The sequence below is a fragment of the Lepus europaeus genome, chromosome 2, assembly GCF_033115175.1.
Source record: "Lepus europaeus isolate LE1 chromosome 2, mLepTim1.pri, whole genome shotgun sequence".
NCBI classification, from domain to species: Eukaryota; Metazoa; Chordata; class Mammalia; order Lagomorpha; family Leporidae; genus Lepus; species Lepus europaeus.
Window position 1 is genome coordinate 2415367 of NC_084828.1, and position 20030 is coordinate 2435396.

At 62.9% G+C, this 20030-nt stretch overlaps 1 protein-coding gene across 2 annotated transcripts in view; it reads right to left on the reverse strand.

Annotated features, from left to right (window-relative positions):
- TRAPPC10 (trafficking protein particle complex subunit 10) overlaps positions 1-6094 on the reverse strand; it is an 80348-nt gene extending 74254 nt beyond the window's left edge. For both annotated transcript variants that reach the window (XM_062204524.1, XM_062204525.1), the window contains exon 1: positions 5989-6094. In XM_062204524.1, the coding sequence (XP_062060508.1) occupies positions 5989-6055 (67 nt within the window). In that variant the 5' untranslated portion in view covers positions 6056-6094. The remainder of the gene's footprint in view (positions 1-5988) is intronic.
- Between the last annotated feature and the right edge of the window lie 13936 nt (positions 6095-20030).

A 20030-nucleotide genomic window follows, 5' to 3' on the forward strand; every position in this document is an offset into this window, starting at 1 on the left:
GAACACCCACACAGAAAACAAGAGGCACTCCTACTCGGTAAGAGTCCACCCACAGAACGGGCAAAGGCGGGAATAAACCTCTCACTAAGGAAGACACAAGCCAGCTGGTAAGAACAGGCCGCCACGCTGCATATCCCCAGCCCTTCGGACTGGCCTCAGCCAGAATCAGACAGTACTTCACACCCCGATGGCCGGGCTGCGGAACACCTGGAACTCTCCCACACCGCCGGGGGGATGTCAGACAGCACAGCCACTCTGCAAAACAAGCCGGCGGTTTCTTACAAAATTAGGCATCAGTTTATCCCGTGAGACCCACCCCCCATGCCTCCCCGTGGAAAACAGTAACGCATCCACATAGACACGCAAGCCACTGCTCAAGGCAGCTTCACCCGTAGGAGCCACCACATGGAGGCCTCCCAACGTCCGTCACTCTCACCGCGCCACAGCCGGACAGCGCTACTCAGCGATGAAAAGGAGCTGCTGACAGATGACACAGCACGGGGTCACAGAACCCTGCCAATCACGACAGAGCGGGGAGGCCAGAGGACGGGGCAGGCCCGGCGGGCACGGAGCACACGGACACAGCGGCGTGCGGGACGCTCCCCAAGACCTGCTCTGGAGCCGCAGCCGCGCAGGCACCAGCTCCAGGGATGGGGCACAGGAGGGGAGGGGCCCCTGGACACCAGCAGCATCTCCGGTGAGGCCACACACCAGGTTACATCACGCAATTCTGTGAAGACACTGTCAACTGCCAAAACCCTTTCCCAGTACAAGAATCCTCACTCCAGCCACTCGCGTGTCCACCCCAGCCTCTCCTGTCTCACCACAGTGGACAGGACCACGTGGCAGCTGGCGGGCCTTTGGAGGAAACACTTTATAGAAACTCCGTTCTAGGGGAGCCTGGCTCACGGCTACGTCCATCACACCCATCTCAGATACTCAGGAGTAGCTTTAAAAATGGGGGCTGGAGCTGTGGAGCAGCAGGCTAAGCCCTGGCCTGCAAAGCCCGCATCCCAAGTGGGCACAAGTTCACATCCCAGCTGCGCTGCTTCCAATCCAGCTCCCTGCCGATGCGCCTGAGAAGGCAGCGGAAGATGGCCCAGGTGCTTGGACTCCTGCCATGCACATGGAGATGTGGATGAAATTCCAGGCTCCTGGCTTCCACCTGGCCTTGGGCCACTGCAGCCATTTGGGGCGTGAACCAGCACACGAAAGGTCGCTTTGCCTTTCAAATAAACATTTTTAAAATTTTTAAAAATCAGACCCTCTGGTTTAATCTGCATAAACCAGAATTCACTGTACTACTCTTCAAAAACATCTTAAATTAGCTATGTGAGCTAAAGTCCACACAGTAATTATCAGTTCAAATCCAGCCAGAACAGGGCCGGCGCTGTGGCGTAGCAGGTACAGTGACCGTCTGCAGTGCCGGCATCCCATGTGAGCACCAGTTCAAAACCCAGCTGCTCCTCTTCCGATCCAGCTCTCTGCTGTGGCCTGGGAAAGCAGTAGAAGATGGCCCATGTGCTTGGGCCCCTACACCCACATGGGAGACCTGGAAGAAGCTCCTGGCTCCTGGATTCAAATCGGTGCAGCTCCAGCACCATGGCCATTTGGGAAGGAAACCAGCAGATGAAAGACCTCTCTCTCTCTCCCTCTGCCTCTCTGTTAACTCTGCCTTTCAAATAAATAAATCTTAAAAAAAAAAAAAATCCAGTCTGAAGTTGGGCTACTCCACTTTCAGCGTAAGTTCCCAAACTGTGCTCCTAGGCTCATCAGAGGACCTCAGCGAAGCCCAGACACACCAGGAAACACTGTTTTTTAAATTTACTTATTTATTTGAAAGAGTTACAGAGAGAGGAAGAGACAGAGACAGAGAGGTCTTCCATCCACTGGTTCACTCCCCAAATCGCCACAAGGGCCAGGGTTAAGCCGGGAGCCGGGAGCTTCTTCCGGGTCTCCCACGTGGGTGCAGGGGCCCAAGCACTCGGGCCGTCCTCTGCTGCCTTCCCAGGTGCCTCAGCAAGGAGCTGGATTGGAACCAGGGCAGCCAGGACTCGGCTGGCACCACATGGGATGCTTAATCCGCTGCGCCCCAGCACTGGTCCCCCCAGAAACATTTTAAATCTGCAAGGGAGCCAGACAGCTTGAGGTACACAGACCCCAGCTGAGGTGTTCACAACTCACCAGCCACGCTCCGTCTCTGCACCTGTCGTGACATCACCACGGCCACCAAACGGGGCGACTGCTAACAGGCCAGCGCCACACCCACCCAGACGTCCAACTGGTCCCACCTTGAGGAAGTCGGCCAGGGCCCGTTAGAGGCTCACCTGGAAATCCAGTACTGTTTTCCTTCCAACGTTTTATTCCTCACAGCGCTCACCAAGTCTGAGACCTGCGCACTTGGTCAGCGGGACAGGCAGGTGCTCCCCGTGGCCAGGGGCGGCGTGGAGTCACTGGGACACCGCAGCCCGCCAAGCAGAGACGATCCAGGACCCATCCTCACTCAGCACTGACCAGCCCAGGCCTCCCAGGCTCACACACTCCTCCTTCCACACACGACCCCCAGACGGGCGCCGTAACGTAAGGTGCAGAGAGACGGCGAAACGCCCCAGGTCACGCGTGTAAGGCGCGGCTGTGGTGGAAACGGTACTGCCTCAGAGGAAACAGGTGTGTTTCGGCCTACAGCTCGCAGGGTGCAGGTCGGGATGCGGCAGCCCCTTGTCTGGGCACAGTCGCACAGGGAGCCAGGAAACAGAGAACCCAGACCCAACCTAACTCAAGTGGGTCAGAGGGCGGGCTCCCAGCGACCTCGCCCCCAACACACACCCAACTCTCGGGTCTCCACCAACCAACCACATCAGGAGACAGGCAGGTCGGGGAGCATGTGGCCTCACCCCCGCCCCCTGTGCTCTTGCAGGACATCGGGCCTCCAGGGAGCTCCCTCCGCCCTCAGCCACGGCTCCCTACTGGCCTGAGAACTCGGCAGGGACCCGCGCAGCACCTGCGTTTGCCCATGGCTGAAGTTCCTTTGCTGGTCATCAAACGGACAGAGGTTCAGCTACAAGCACCAGTTTCAGGCTTGATGCAACTGCTGACCCTCTAACTAAGAGGGGAGGGGGGAAACCCAGCCCTGGAGACCTGCTGCTTTCTGTTGCCGGCCCCTTCCCAGAGCACAAGGTCAGATCTGGAACCCCGCCCACAGGGACAGCAAAGCGGGCCAGGCAGAGCAAGACGTGACCCGTGAGGAGGCGCCGGGCAGCGGGCACGGCCACTCTCCAGATGCCGTCTCCGCCAGTCCACAAAGGACCACTGTCGCCCCCCACTGAACTCCCGCACACAGCCTCGGCTGGAAACGGACATCTTCATTCTCAAACACAACCCCAGGACTGAAGGGAGAAAACTGTTAAAACTTAAATTCAGCTCAGACGGCGCGCTGGGCACTTTCAGGATTAGTCAACCACACGGCAGGTTTTTATACTGCTATGATCAAGAAACCACGCACCCAAGCCCACGTCAGCGCTGGCCGGCTGCGCACTGTGGCAGCTCCGTCCCGAGACAGTCCCCCGCACCAGGGGCCACCAGGCAGGAGGGTAAGGGACTTCACACCACAGGCTAAAGTCCAGTGACACGCTAGGTCGCAGGGCCGGCACTGTGGCACAGCAGGTTAAGCTGCCATGTGGGACCCCCACATCCCACATCAGGACGCGGGTTCAATCCCAGCTATGCCACTTCCCATGCAGCGCCCTGCCAATGCCACTTGGGAAGCAGCGGATGGTGGTCCAGGTGCTGGAGTTCCTGCCAGCGACAGGGGAGACGGGGATGGAGCTCCTGGCTTTGGCCTGGCCCAGCCCTGGTTGTTGCAGCCATCTGGGGAGTCTAACTCTACCTTTCAAATAAATAAATGAATCTTTTAAAAAAAATAACTCAGCACCGCGGCTCACTAGGCTAATCCTCCACCTGAGGCGCCGGCACACCGGGTTCTAGTCCCGGTCGGGGCGCCGGATTCTGTCCCGGTTGCTCCTCTTCCAGTCCAACTCTCTGCTGTGGCCCGGGAGGGCAGTGGACGATGGCCCAAGTGCTTGGGCCCTGCACCCGCATGGGAGACCAGGAGGAAGCTCCGGCCGTGGCGGTCATTTGGGGGGTGAACCAATGGAAGGAAGACCTTTCTCTCTATCTCTCTCACTGTCTAACTCGGCCTGTCAAAAAAAATAAATAACTCAGCAAACAACTTTTTAAACAATCTATTGTGTTACCCATAATCCGTGGGAACCTGTCATTCTCCTCCAGGCACAGACTCTCCTCCGTGCGCCGGGTCCTCCTAACCTGCCAGCCACACCTGTGTACCTCTCAGAGAGGTCGAAGCCAGTTCCCACCAAAGTAAATGCTCTAACTTCTACGGGGAAGTGGTAACAAACACAAACTGCTCTGGTTGCCTTAGGAGCAGCAGGCTGAGCTATTGCCCAGGCAGTGTGAGGAGCAGCCTCCGAACACAAGAGAACCACGCCCAGAACAAAGGGCGTAGGGGCAGGCCGGCAGCCCACCTCCGCCCCAACTCCAGACCCCAGGAAGTCCCCGTGCCGGTGACGGCTCAGAAGCTGGACCCAGTGCCCAGATGCTGGCCGAGCTCGCGGCTGCAGGAACTGGAGAGCGCGCTCCGGCCGCCCCTCCCCAGACCACAGCTCCAGGAGGGGAGCGCGATAAGGACGGGGTGACGGGAGCCGGGGCACCAAGCGCTGCCACAGCTTCAGCCCAGTCCAAGAGAACCGAACTGTCAAGCCAGGCTCTCAACGTAAAAAAATTAACTTTTAAGAGCAGTGATCTTTCTGTGTTCTTAAAGTTAGCTCTCTCAGCGTTTACTGACCCCAATGCCTCTTCTGAGGCCAAAGGTGGCAAGGCTGGAGCTTCCAGGGGAGCGGCGAGCAGTGCACGCCAGGCTCCTGTCGCTGCCCGGGCACGCCTGCAGGGAAGCGAGCTGCGCCCACGGGCCTGGCAGAGCCCAGCGGAGCGCACCCCACGGGCCTGACCGAGTCCAGCGGAGCGCACCCCACGGCCTGACCACTGCCTCCGCGCCTGGCAGAGTCCAGCCGAGCGCACCCCACGGCCCTGACCGCTGCCTCTCCGCCTGGCAGAGCCCAGGGAGCGCACCCCACGGCCTGACCGAGTCCAGCGGAGCGCACCCCGCGGGCCTGACCGAGTCCAGCGGAGCGCACCCCACGGCCCTGACCGCTGCCTCTCCGCCTGGCAGAGCCCAGGGAGCGCACCCCACGGCCTGACCGAGTCCAGCGGAGCGCACCCCGCGGGCCTGACCGAGTCCAGCGGAGCGCACCCCACGGTCCTGACCGCTGCCTCTCCGCCTGGCAGAGCCCAGGGAGCGCACCCCACGGCCTGACCGCTGCCTCCCCGCCTGGCAGAGCCCAGCGGAGCGCACCCCACGGGCCTGACCGAGTCCAGCGGAGCGCACCCCACGGCCTGACCACTGCCTCCCCGCCTGGCAGAGCCCAGCGGAGCGCACCCCACGGGCCTGACCGCTGCCTCCCCGCCTGGCAGAGCCCAGCGGAGCGCCCAACTCGCCCTTCGGACACACACTCGCACGGCGCCCGCGGACACTGCTGCTGCGCGAGCTGACAGGTAGGGGCCACGCAGGGCGCTCCATCCCGCGCCGACACGCGGACCGCACTGGAGACACGGAAACCCAAGCGGCACGGAGCGCGGCCAGGGCACCCACACGCGTCCCCGGCGCCGGGGGGGCAGGGCCGGACCCCGCCAGGCTCCCGCGAGGCCCAGCGCCCGAAGGCGCAGCGGCCCGGGGGTGGGGACTGCGCTCCCGAACTCGCCGGGGAGCCCGGGACGAGGGGGACGCGCGCGCCCCGGGCCTGCACGGCCGCCGCTTCCCGCCGCCCGGGCGCCCGGAGCCGCACAAACGCCACCCGTGCGCCCGCCGCCGCCCCGACCACGCCTCCGGGAGGCGCCCTCCCCGCCGGCACTCACAGGTGACGATGGGCTTGTTCTCCATGGTGTAGATCACCGGCGGCTGCGGCTCCTCAGCGGCGTCCATGGGCGTCCGGCGTCACCGGCCCGGCCCCCCCGCGCCCCATGGGCGGCCCCGAGGCCGCGCCGCGCCCAGCCCGAGCCCGAGCCCGCGCGACGCCGCCCGCCAGGACCGCGACGCCCCCCGGCCGCGCGAGGCAGCTCCGGAGCCGGCAGCGCCGCCGATGCCGCCCGCCGCCGGCCGCTGGCCGCCCCCACTTCCGGCCTCGGGGCCGCCGCAGGACCACTTCCGGGGCGCGCGGCTTAAAGGGGCGGGCCCCGGCGCCTCGTGTCCTCCGACTGGAAGGCCGACGTCGCCGCGGGGCGGGCCGAGAGGGCGGCGCGCGTGGGCTGCGGGCGCGGCTCCGCGGGGGCTCGTGGGGGCGCCGAGAGCGGGCGGCGAGGGCCACCCGCGGCCGGCTCGGCCACCCGCCCTCCACGGAGCACGCCCCGCGCGGGCTTCGCTCCCTGCACCCCACCCGGGCCTGCGTCCTGAGGGAGGCTCGGGGCCCCTGGCCGCGCCCTGCCCCACGGGGCTCCCACGGGGCTCCCACGGCGAGGCTGAGCCGCCCGCAGGTGAAGCGGAGGGCGCGCCGGCGCGGGCAGTGACACCTGCAGCCGTGGCCGCGGGGATGAGCGGGAGCCCCGGGAGGGGAAGGCTGAGGTCCTGGGCCTTCCTGGGCGCCACTCTGTGGCTCTGCAGGAAGTGGCTGCTGGAGGCCGGAGTTCAGCCAGGCAGCGCCAGCGCCGGGGGCCTGGGCCCGGGCCGGTCAGGAGCCTCGGGGTCAGCAGGCTTTCCCTGCAAAGGCCCAGAGACTCGTCTGGTATTGCGTTAACGACTCTTTTAAAGACTTTATTTGTTTGAGAGGTAGAGGCAGAGCGAGGTCTTCCATCTGCTGGTTCACTCCCCTAACGGCTGCAAGGGCTGGAGCTGGGCCAGTCCGAAGCCAGGAGCTTCCTCCGGGTCTCCCACGCAGGTGCAGGGGCCCACGGACTTGGGCCATCCTCCGCTGTTTCCCAGGCCACAGCAGAGAGCTGGATCGGAAGAGGAGCAGCCGGGACTGGAACCAGCACCCATATGGCGCTGTCCTAGGAGGAGGCTCAGCCCGCTGCGCCCCAGCGCCGGCCCCAGGGACAACTCTTCAAAGATATGAAAGCTCACGGCTCCACAGAGACGGGCCAGATGTGGCCTGGAAGCCATGGTTATCAACCTCTGCCCTAAAAGAAGGCCTGGCCTATGCCCACCTAAAGCCAAGCTTGACACGACCCGGCAGGAGGGAGAGGAACAGCCCAGCTGAACAGAGCACAAAGCCAAACCCACGCAAGCCTGGGAGATGCCCACGGCGGCTGAGCCGTGAGCTAGGCAAAGCCCAGGACCGCAGGGGAGATGACCTCAGGCCCCTCGGGACATGAGCGACTCGGGAAGCATAGGCCGTCCTCAAGGTAACAGCGGTCAGTAGACACCAACAGCCGGGGCCCGATGCAGCAGTGGCCAGTGTGTCCCCCGTGGCTGAGTGGAAACAAAAGGAGCCCGAGATCTTGAGGACGGAGGAGGAGAACTGACCCAGCGTGGGAGACCAGGACGGGCTGGGGGGAGCGGGCGGGTGTGGAGCTGCCCCCGGCCCTGCTCACAGTGCCGGCCTCCCACGTCAGCTGCCAGTGCAGCGCTCTGCTGACGCCACACCCGGGGAAGCCGAGGATGGTGGCCCAAGCACCACGTGGACGGCCCGAGTGCAGTTCCAGCCTCCTGGAGTGGTCCCAGCCATTGTGACCGCGTGGGGAGTGAACCAGCTGGTGGAAGTTGCTGCCTCTCTCCCTCTCTCTCTCTCCTCTCTCTCTCTTTCCTCTCTCTCTCTCTCCTCTCTCTCTCTCTCTTCTCCCTCTCTCCCTCTCCCTCCCCCCCCCAGCCTTACAAATACACTTTTAAAAAGAGAGAGACAGAGGAAAGGGTCTTGGCGGCCTCGCACGCATGGAGCACCAGTACCTGGAGTAGAAAAGATAGGCCGGGAGGGGGAAGTTGAAAAATAATGCCCCAAAATCCAAACACTTGGTGAGAAACTTATGTACAAATGGGACACGTAGCCTTGAGGGGGATCCTCGTAGAGGAAATGCAGCGGCTGGAAGCCGCGGAGAAAGGGCAAAGGTTCCAGGCGAGGACCTGGCTAGGAGGACCCCGACTCTGCCATGCGCCCCGAGGGCGAGAAGGCAGCACGCGGGGCCTCCCAGCCTCGCCTGCACACCGACCCTTTCCCAGGAGGCGGCACGTGGGTTCCGTCTCGCACTGCTGTTTGGAAGTTGGAGCTTGAACTCGCATGGCCTTTCCTGGCACCCACTGCGTTGTCTGCAGGCGGCCGAGAGCCTGCTACATTATGCATCGGGGTTCTGCAGAGGCTGGACACAAAGGGAGCCCCAGTGGGCTTGCCCAGGTCCCCTCCCCAGCAGGCACACTCACGTCCGCCCCAGCACCTTCCACAGGACGAGGGCCACGGGCCACAGCTCGGTCAGCACGTGCCGTGGTACAGCTCTCCACAGCCGTGCTGAAGAAGGAACCCCAGCCCAAAGCTCCTGGATCGCGTGGGTCCCGCCTGCAGAACATTCTTGAAATAACAGAACTGTCAGTGTGGATCCAAGAGCAGTGTTTGCTGGGAGCGCAGGCGTGGGGGGCAGGAGGGACCCTGGGACTGGGAGCGCAGGGGTGGGGGGCAGGAGGGACCCTGGGACTGGGAGCGCAGGGGTGGGGGGCAGGAGGGACCCTGGGACTGGGAGCGCAGGGGTGGGGGCAGGAGGGACCCTGGGACTTGATGGATTGGTGGCGGTGTCTAGTGGTGGTATTGCCTACGGTTTTACAAGGTGTCACCCCTGGGGGACAGCAGCTCTCCTGTCCCTGAACGATTTATTCTTTATTGGAAACGCAGAGTTAGAGAGAGAGAGCTTCCATTGCCGGTTTGCTCTCCAAGCGGCCACAGCAGCCAGAGCTGGATCAGGCTGAACTCAGGAGCCAGGAACTCCTTCTGGGTCTCCCTCGTGGGTGGCGAGGGCCCTGCTTCCCCAGGGAGCTGGTCGGCGTGCGGCGTCAGCGCCAGCCCCAGCATCTCTCTCTCGGCTGCACGTGAAGCTCTAGGAGCTCACAGGTAAAAGCTTACTTTGTAAGGACCGAGTTTTCAGATAAACCACAGGTGAGCGCGCGGTAGGTGGCTCCAGCACGTCACCTGCGCTTCCTCCCCACGTTCCCTCCCCTGGTGTCTCCGGAGCACCTGTGTGCCCGGCACTGGGCTGGACAAGGCACGTGGGAGCCGGGCCCGCTGGTCCCCGCCTCTCATGTGTGTTTCTGTCGTGCACTGAGCCAGCACTTCCACGAACAACATCCTCGGGGAGCAGTGATCCACAGAGGGGGAAATAAGACAGAAATAATCGGCCTGGCGAGCAACCCGTGGACTGCCAGGGGAACAGTTTCTTCCCTAATAATTAACAAAAACTTACTGGACAGGAAGAGAAAAACCCAGATGGCGCAGGTGTTGGGCACCTGCTCTGCCCACCTGCACAGGCCCAGACGCAGCTCCCGGCTCCTGGCTTCTGCCTGGCCCAGCCCTGGCCATGGCGGCCATGTGGGGAGTGAACTAGGGAATGGAAGATTCTCTCTCTCTCTCTCTCTCTCTCTCCCTCTCTCTCCCTCTCTTCCCCCCCCCCCCCCTTTCCCTGTAACTCTTTCAAATAAATAAATCGGGGAAAACAGGAATGGCTCGCAGGCTGCAGACAGCCCCTCCCCTTTCCCCACTGACGTCAGAGTGGAGCCACGGCATGGGCAGGGGCAGAGTCTGCAGCGGGGCAGGTACGTGTGTGTCCACGGCTCCCAAGTCTGCTCCCTCAGCTGAGAGCAGGGACCGCGGTGGCAGCAGGTCTCCCGTGCGGCTGTCCCACCGGGGTTCCGTGGCTGCTTTCTCCTGCGCCCGCACCCGCCCAGTCCCCCACGCACACTGCTGCTGTGGCCGGGCGTGGAGCCGATGCTCTGGGCCCGGGTCTGAGCCTGCACGGTGCGATTTAAGGAAAGCAGCAGGAATGAAACCAGCCCTGGCGCCACGCACGGTGTTTCCGGGCACTCTGCTCATGCTCCTATTTTTAACTCGCTGGCCTTTTTTCTTGGCTCCCAGGCAGTCTGGGTTCTCGCTCCCTCGCTCCAAGCCGAGGTTACACCCCGAGAGTTCTCGGGTCCTCACTTGAGTCTGCACCGTAGGGGCAGGGAGGGGACAGGCCTGCCCCTTGGAAGGCCTCACCTGCGCTCCTTTTACCAGCTCCCCGCAGGCCCAGGGAGCTGCCTACAGCCCTGGTGGCAGAAGCCGTTGCTGGCTTCACCAACAGCTGTCACGCCAGCTCCTGGCACATCTCATATTGGAGTGATATGGGCCAGGAGGGTGGAGAGGAGACCCAGGGAGGGCCTAGCCACGCAGCGCGCTCACCTCCAGGGGATAAAACCAAGGTGCCAGAGGCCGGAACCAGGTGTCAGCCAACTCGGGTCTCTGCACCTCTTCATACATAACTGGGACAATGGAGACTTGTCCAGCCAAGGAGGCCTGCACGGCGTCAACTAAGCAACCCAAGCAGACGCATCGGCGTGCCAGACCACCTCACTCTGACCTCAGCTGCCGCCGGGCATGGCTAGGTTCCCACTGGCACCTGCTGGGGACCCCATTTTTCTGCCCTAGGCCCAGGACCTTCCCCCAGTGCCCAGAAGCCAGCTGAGCCAGGAAGTGCCAGAGACAGACACAGAGGACCTTCCCTCGACAGCAGGGCCCCGGGGCAGGGGCAAAGGCCCAGTCCTCCCTCGCTCAGAGCCACACCGTGCTCAGCTTCTAAGGGGCCATGGAGGGCTGAGCCCAGGCAACTGCTCAGAGACAGTCCCCGGGCGGCCCCTTGTGCTTTGCCTCCGCCCCCACCCTCTCCTCTCTCTGGGACCCCCTACAAGCCACACCTTGCACCATAAAGGATGTCCTGGTCCATGCTGCCGTCCAGCGCTCACCCTGGGAGGGGCACCAGGGACGGAACCAGCAGCGTCACTACTGCCCTGCAGCTCTGCTGGCTCCAAAGCTGCTGGACAAAGGGCTTTTGGACATCAAACGTGTGTGTCCTTCCAGCAGATGGGGAAGCAGTGTTTGGAGCCCGCGGGCCCAGAGGGAGCCAGGGGTTGTCCTGGCCAGACCTTGACCCAGGGCTGCTGGGAACCAGAAGCCCCCTCGACGCAAGCAGCCCGTGGTCCCAGCCAGCAGGTCAGCAGCTCCATACCAAAGGGACGGCCAGTGGTCGAGCTGGGGGCAGGTGTCCCCGGGACACAAGTCTGTCCTCCTCTGGCCCGGGCTGCTCTCTTCCAAATGAATAAAGTAAATAAAAATCTTAAAGATTGCTGGGCTGGCGCTGTGGCATAGGCGGCTAAGCCTCCACTTGCAGCTCCACTTCCAATCCAGCTCTGCTATGGCCTGGGAAAGCAGTGGAGAATGGCCCAAGTGCTTGGGCCCTGCACCCGTGTGGGAGACGTGGAGGAAGCTCCTGGCTCCTGGCTTCGGATCAGCTCAGCTCCAGCCATTGCGGCCAATTGAGAAGTGAACCAGTGAGTGGAGGACCTCTCTCTCTCTCTCTCTCTCTCTCTCTGCCTGGGCCTCTCTGGCTCTTCTTTTTGAATGAGTAAATCAATCTTTGCGAGAAAAAAAGAAAGTAATCTGGAATGGGAAGTGGAGCTGGGACCCCAGGCTCCCAACGTGGGGCGTGGCCATCCCCAATGGCATCTCCAGGCCCCCACGTGGGAAGTGGCTCCTGAGTGGCGTCTCCAGGCCCCCACGTGGGAAGTGGTCATCCTGGATGGCGTCTCCAGGCCCCCATGTGGGGCGTGGTCATCCTGGATGGCGTCTCCAGGGCCCCATGTGGGAAGTGGTCATCCTGGATGGCGTCTCCAGGCCCCCACCTGGGGCCTGGCATCCTGGATGGCGTCTCCATCACCACCACCACCTCCATCACCACCACCACCATCACCACCACCATCACCACCACCAGCACCTCCATCACCTCCACCACCATCTCCACCACCATCACCACCACCACCACCACCACCATCACCACCACCACCACCTCCATCACCACCACCATCACCACCTCCATCACCTCCATCACCACCACCACCATCACCACCACCACCACCACCATCACCTCCATCACCACCACCATCATCTTCATCACCTCCATCACCACCACCATCACCACCACCACCATCACCACCACCACCACCTCCATCACCTCCATCACCACCACCAGCACCACCACCAGCACCTCCATCACCTCCATCACCATCTCCACCACCACCCATGCTTATGTTGTGAATCTGTGTAGCAAAGTGATTCTGACTCAATACACTCATTTTTTTAAATGTCACATATTATGTCAATTGCTATGGCGTGGTGGGCTGGGCCTCCACCTGCAGGGCCAGCATCCCATATGGGCGCTAGTTCGAGTCCCAGCTGCTCCACTTCCAACCCAGCTCCCTGCTAAGTAACCTGGGAGAGCAGTGGAAGATGGCCCAAGTGCTTGGGCTCCTGGACAAAAGCTGCAGCCCACACGGAGGCCGATCAGCGCGGAGATGAGCTGCACGCCAGCGTTTGCAGCAGGGAAGCAGCCAACGCAGCCTTGGCAGTCACAGCCCCAGGGTCGGTCCTTGTGCCTGGAGGACACGGGACATCCTGAGTCCCACTGGGCAAAAAATCCTGACGTCCGTAAAACCTGAGACCAGGCTCAGGACGGAGGCTTCTTCCCCAGGAGGCCAAGGGAAGGCGGGCGGCGGGTAGAGCGGTTGCCGACTCCAGGGAGCCTGGGCCTGCCTTGGAGTCCACGATCGATGCCTGAACCAAAGAGCTGGCGGGCAGCAGCGCCGTCGTGCATTTCTAAGTGGCCATTAGTCGGGGTCAGCCCTCTAAATGGGCTGCTGGGCTGCAGAGGCTCCGGCTGGGCGGCAGGGGAGCCGGCAGCTCCACGCGCCACGGCCTCCCGCCAGGATCCCCGTGTGTCTGCCAGGAACAGGCCCTTCTTACATCCTGCCCACAGGGGCCTCTCGGTCCTCACGGGGCAGGTCAGCCTCCCAGGAGGGCCCCGGCGGCACCAGCCCGGGCAGTGGCCGTGTCCCAGCAGCATCACAGCCTTGGTCTCTGGGAGAGCAACTCTCTCCCTGTATGCTCTCTGCTCCCAAGTCTGCGTTTTTAAAATAGCTGGAGCCACCCACAGCTTGCGCTTAGGGTCAACGTGTTCCTGGGATTCACACGGCACTGGCCTCAGGCGGCAGCGTTCAGGCAGGGCACCAGGAGGGTTCTCAGAGTCCATTCTGGGATCCCCTGGGTCAGGTGCACCGGGGAGCTCAGAGACAGGTGGGTGCCTGGGCCCCACCCGGAGCCCCTGTGGCTGAGGCAGAGGGAGGGCCGACAGCTGCCAATCAAGCAGCTTTCCCTGCTCTGTCAAGTGTTGGAGAAGTGATGGTTAAATGCGTTTTTTGTGGGCCGGCTCCGCAGCTCACTAGGCTAATCCTCCGCCTGTGGCACCGGCACCCCGGGTTCTAGTCGTGGTTGGGGCGCCAGGTCCTAGTCCTGTTACCGGTGAATGTCAGGGTTCTTGTCTTCACGCAAGAAAGAATTCAGGCGTGAGACAGAGAGTAGTGGGAGGTAAAATAGCAAGGTTTATTAGGGCAGGGACATCCGTAGGAACGGAGGGCACCTCTCCAGACAGGACCTGAGAGAGAGCGCCCAGTCGCTCGGACTGGGGGAGAGCGAGGTTACATGGTTGAGTGGAGAGAGTACACCTGGGCAGGCCAGGCGGGCGGTCAGCAGAGAGGCAGAGGGCTGAGCACACAGTCCGGTTGAGGCCCGGGGTTTTAAGGGGATGGGTCTCTGTCTTCACACAGCTCCTCCTCCCGAAACAAAGGATTTATGGCTGTAAATATTAAGCTCCCCTCTGAGTTTTCCCCTGAAGGTATCAGACAGGAGGAAGCCTGGCTGGCGCCGTCCTGGGTTCAGAGGAAGGGTGAGCAGGACCCCTGGAGAATGGGGATCCGGAGCAGACACTGGGCTGCACCTGGGAGATGGTGGAAGACTGTCAGGCAGAAGGGGCGGGACCCCCACCTGGCAGGTTATCCGGTAGGAGGGGCAGGGCAGGATAGAGTACCCGGCTGCCCCTGAGACATTGTCGGGATGGCTTTGAGGTCCAGATGCAGATGCTGGACACAGACGTCTTCTCTTCAGGCCTTTGTCACTCACACAGAAGCTCATATCTGACTTCCTACCTAGCAGTCCCGGTTGCTCCTCTTCCAGGCCAGCTCTCTGCTGTGGCCCGGAGGGCAGTGGAGGATGGCCCAAGTGCTTGGGCCCATGCACCCATGTGGGAGACCTGGAGGAAGCTCCTGGCTCTGGATCAGCCCAGCTCCAGCCTTTGCAGCCATTTGGAGAGTGAACCAACCGATGGAAGACCTCTCTTTCTCTTTGCCTCTGCCTCTCTGTAACTCTGCCTTTCAAATAAATAAATAAATCTTTTTTTAAAAAGTTATAGGCTGGCACCGCGGCTCAATAGGCTAATCCTCCGCCTGTGGCGCTGGAACTCCAGGTTCTAGTTCCAGTTGGGGCGCCAGTTCTGTCCCGGTTGCTCCTCTTCCAGTCCAGCTCTCTGCTGTGGCCCGGGAGTGCAGTGGAGGATGGCCCAAGTGCTTGGGCCCTGCAGCCACATGGGAGACCAGGAGGAAGCACCTGGCTCCTGGCTTCGGATCGGCGCAGCATCGGCCATGGCAGCCATTAGGGGAGTGAACCAATGGAAGGAAGACCTTTCTCTCTGTCTCTCTCACTGTCTATAACTCTCTCTCTCTCTGTCTCTCTCTCTCACACTGTCTAACTCTGCCTGTCAAAAAAAAATGCGTTTTTTTGGGTTCCGAAGCATGCTGCTGTTTGCTGTGTGTTCTGGGTGGCAGGCACCTGCTGTTCCAAACCACCACACAGCGCGCAGTAAACGCAAGGTCTCACACAGGTCGAGGACGTGGACAACAGGGGGTGGCAGCTAAAGTGCCACTTGAGACACCCACAGCCCCAAGCAGAGCGCCTGGGTTCGAGTCCCGGCTCCCTCCAGACCCTGGCTTCCCGCACACCCTGGGAGGCAGCAGCGATGGCTCGAGGAGTCCTGTCCTGGCCACGCACGCGGGAGACTGGACTCCTGGCTACAGCCTGGCCCAGCCCCTGCTGATGCAGGCATTTGGAGAGTGAGCCAGCAGGTGGAAGCTCTCTGTGTGTCTTCCCGTCTCTCTGCCTTTTAAATAAATAAAAATTAAAATACAGAAGTGCAGTATGGTTGGGAGGGCGTGCCCGCACGCGGGGGACACTCGGGCCTCGCCGCTCAGAGGTAACCAGGCTTTAAATGATCGAATTCATGAGCAGGGAGCACGGCACTGTGGAAAGAAGAGGCGTTAAAAAGCATGGTAATAGAGAAGTAAACACCGAGATGCAGGCTCCGCAGACAGGTTGGAGGCAGCTCAGGGGCTCCCGGGAGAGAAGACATGACCGAGAGGCACCCGAAATGCAGCAGGAGAGGCAGAGACCCGGCGTGCGAAGGAGAGGCGGGGCAGAGAGCGGGCAGGGCCCGGGGAAGGGGGCGGGGCGCGCAGAGCAGCTACCGGCGGGGTCAGCAGCGCAGTCACATTTCCAGCCAGGAAGACGTGAACTCGGACTCCGACACGTTGTAGCCTGGAAGACCCGGGGGAGGCAGAACTGAGTCAGAGAGAGGACCCTTCAGCCACCAAGGAATGAAGCACCTGCCGACTCCTGGGCGAGACGTGCAGCAGCCAGGGGCCTGGGAGACAGCGGGATGGCACAATGTCCCGGCAGCCTCTGGCTGTTCACATGGGGATGCCTCGACCTCAGCCCCTGGCAGTGTGGGCGGAGCCAAAGACTGGGGCGAGCTAAGGCGAAGCCGCCGGGCAGCGGGAGAACAACAGCGGCGGGAACCGAGAAGGCGGAGAAGAGGCAGGCGGAAATGCTGGAACAGAGGGCAGAGCAGGGGCCGGCGCTGTGGCGCAGCGGGCGAGCCGCCTCCTGGGCCCCCGGCATCCCACGTGGGCACGCAGTCCCAGCTGCTCCACGTCCACCCAGCTCCCTGCTAATGTGCTTAAGAAAGAGCACCCACGTGGGAGACCCGGATGGAGCTCCTGGCTCCCGGCTTTGGCCTGGCCCAGCCCTGGCCGTTGGGGTCATTTGAGGAGTGAACCAGCAGATGGAAGAATGAAATTTCCGTCTCTCTCTCTCTCTCTTTCTGTAACGCTGCACAAGCCCAGGGAAGGGAGTGCCAATGGTTCCACCCTGCAGAATGGTGAGGCCGGCCAGCGGGGCTGGGGTCCGTGGGCCCCTCAGACAGAGGTGGAATGTCCGTCACCACCGGGCTGCACTGTGCCTGGAAAGCCTGGCTCAGCCCGGCCGGCGTCTCCCCACGGCAGCTTCCTGTGCTGCGTGTGTGACCCTGCGGCCTTAAATCTCACCTCCAGGGGCTGCGATCTTCCACCCAGAGCTGGTGGAGGGGGCTGAGCCCTGGGGAGACCCCCCCATCTCCATGAGCCCCGAGCCAATCAGCACACGGATGTGAGACCCCGCCCAATGGGCGCCCCCACAGAATGACCCAGTGGACGGACAGTGACGCCTTAGACCCGGACACTGCCTCGCAGCCGGCGTCCCGCTCGGGCTCTCCCGCTCTCCTCTCCACCAGACGCCTTCTCTGTCGCCTGCCAAGCGAATACAAGTTTCTGCCTCTTTGCTAATTGTTTCCCGGCTTTTCATTTCTGTACTGAGCCGAGGGAAAGATCCCACCAGCCTCGCTCCGGCCACCACCCTCCCCTCCATGACTGGTAACAAAGGGGAGCGGGGCCGGGTCTCCACGCAGGGCAAAGCCCCCTGAGGCTCTCGCGTGGCCGCCCCGTTCTCTGGGTGCTGGGGGCGGGGAGCAGGCCATAGTCAGGCTCTGTGGGACTGGGGCCGATGGGTCACCTCCCACTGCTCGGTTCCTGCAAACCCAGATGGCCCAGTGGCCTGGCCCTGCTGGCTCCGCGGACCCCAGTTCTCTCTCCAGGGCAGGCTGTGTGGGGGGGGAAGCATTTGCATTCCGGGTCACACAACAAGAGCCCTGGGCGGCTCACACCCACCCCATGAGCAAGGCCTCCTGGGCCATCCCGGGCAGGAGCCACGCCACGGTCTGACCACCGTGACTGTGAGCAGAGCACCCAGACCCTGTGTGTTCAGGACAATGGACAAGGCCTTTCAGGGCAGGGGCCCACCCTCAGGCAGGAGCAGGGTTCGGGATAAGGAGGATGTGAGAGACAGCAGGTGCAGCCAGCAAGGGGGGGCCCACAGGCAGCTGAGGCTCTGCGGCTCTGCAGAGAGACACATGGCGGGTTTCCAGTCCCTTGTCAGAGCCCCCACAGTGGGACAGCCTCAGATCCCAGAGCAGCCTCTCGGGAACCATGCGGGAGGGCAGGGTGACGCGGCTCCATGTGGGGGGCTCACGGGTGACCCCCTGGAGACCTGCGGTGGGGGGGAGGAATCTCAGGGCTGGCGCCCTGGGCCATTTCCACACCAGGAAGCGTCCCTCCTCACCCCAGGACACTGGAGGTGCTCAGGGCGGGGCTGGAGACAGGGGCCAGCTCGGGGAGACCACATGCGCCCTGGAAGGCCTGGCACGGCGGCACCTGGCACTGCAGGTTATAGCCAGGACACCGAAGACCAGAGAGGGCATGGCCCAGAGACAGGCCAGGCACTGCTGGGCCCAGTGGACAGACAGCACCGGGTGCTCTGTCACTGGGCGGGGAGGCAGGCGGGCTGGTCTGCGGCCGGCGTCTCTACTCGGTGAAGTAGCAGTGGGACCAGAGCTGTCCCCGGGCACGGCCGGGACAGGGGGAGGGGCATCCTGTGGCCCAGGCTTCTCTCCAGGTGACCACAGACACCCCGCTGGGTGTCAGGAGAAGGTGACAGGTGCTACAGTTTGTGGGGAAGCCACCTTCTGGACCTCCCGCCCTGAGTAGACCGGGAAGCAGCCGGCAGTATCTGTGCGGACAGGTGCGCCTCTCCCCATCCTGCTGAGCCCTGCTTGTCTCCATGGACCCCTCATGTCCACACACACCTGGTCTACAGGGCCCTCGGGAGCCGAGCCTGCAGCACCTCGGGTACCCTGAGTACGTAACTCCACCACGGGCTCTGAGCGCACGCTGCGTGCTGTGGCTTGTGTGATGCGGTTGTGTGTTGCATGGCGTGTGCTATGGGTTGCATGTTGCGTGTTGCATGCCATGTGCTGGGCATTGCAGGCTGTGGGCTGCACGAGGACAGGTTAGGGGCAGAACGAGCCCGGCTCCAGGTCTGGCTCCTCCTGGACAGAGCTGCTGCTGTTGGCCCCAGGGCCACACCCCGCCCTCCTGGGCTCCTCCGGGGAGGAGGGAACCCTGGGGGGGATTCCTTCAGCTAACACAGGTCCATCCCTGGCAGCTCTGCAAGGCTGACTCCTGGTTTGTGACGAGGTCTGGGTCCCTGGTGGCTCCGCGGGCTGCTGGCCTGGCATTCCCGGAAGTGTTCCTTCCGATCCGCTGCACGGAACACCTGCTGGCGCTGTGAGGTCCTCCTGAGGATAGCGGCCTCCCGTGGCCCGGGGAGCCAGAGTCCCCACTGCAGGGCACAGCCTCGCCGTGCTTGCTGGCTGCCCACCCTCCTCACGGGCCCCAGGGAGGCCTGTTGCAGGCAGAGACGGACGCCTGTCCGTCACCAGGCCCCGGGCAGTCGGGATGGACTCTCAGGGGGCCTGTACCTGAGAGACTCGCGAAGTCCACGAGAGGTTCTGCCAGAGCAGAGCCGCCGTGAGAACGTGGGAGGAGAGGACGCGAGCTGCCGTGGGGTCCCTCCCTGGGACAGCAGCCAGGGGCCTCCCGCGTCTGTGCAGGGGCACAGGCGCCCGTGCGTCACCCATCAGCACCACCCGGCTCGCAGACGTGCCGCTGCCGGGCAGAGCGCCCTAGGCTGCCCAACCCGGGCTCAGCCTGGAGGCCTCAGACGCCAGGACAGAAGCCTCCCCTCTCCTCTCCCTCCACCGACCAGGGAAGCTGCCTGCCCCTCCCTAGGGGACCCCAGCACCCAGAGTCCACAGAGGCCCCACAGGCTGCTGTGCACCCCCTCCATCCCTGAGACTCCGCCCCTCCCAGCTACACCCCTCCTCTACCTGTCGTTGTCCCCCCTCGGGGGTTCAGCGACAGCGCAAGCCCCTGCTGGTGTGTACACACACGTGTGTACATGTGTGCACACACGTGTGTGCAGGTGTCTGTATGCTAACAAGACCCGCCCCAGCCGTGTGCACAGGGGCCGGTGACGTCACCCCCCGGCTGTCACAGGAGTCTTTCTTGACAAGCAGCCCCGTCCACACCAGTCCTACGGCTGAGGCCTCACCGGGTCGGCCAGGGCTGCAAGGCGTGTGCCGGGAGGACACACATGTCCTGACCCAGCTGTCCTTGGAGGTCCACCCCAGCTCTCCCCAGCGGGGCGGGGTGTGTGCGCCCATGTGTGCGTGTGTGGGGCGTGCAGGCCTGGGGCATACGTGCCCGTGTGCAGCTCTGCAGGCGCGCGCCCACCTGCGAGCTCCCGGCTGCACAGGCGCGGGGGCGGCAGCGGCCAGGCCCCACCCGGGCGGTCCGCGGCCGGGGGCGTGTCCCAGCAGCAGGAGGCGGCACAGGTTCTCTCAGCGCGGTTTATTTCCAGAGACAAACGGGAACCTGGACATCTGTTGGTTCTAACAAGAGTTTCTGTTTGTTTTTAATAAAGAAGAAAAAAGGATTCCTTGGCTTTTTCCACAGGACAAAGGTGATTTTTCAAGAAAAATAGTTTTGGGGCTCTCCAGGCCAACTCTGGGGAGCTCCGTCCAGCCCGCGTGCAGGCGCAGCCAGTAGAGCCCCTTCCTCCCGGTTTCACCCTGCACAAGGC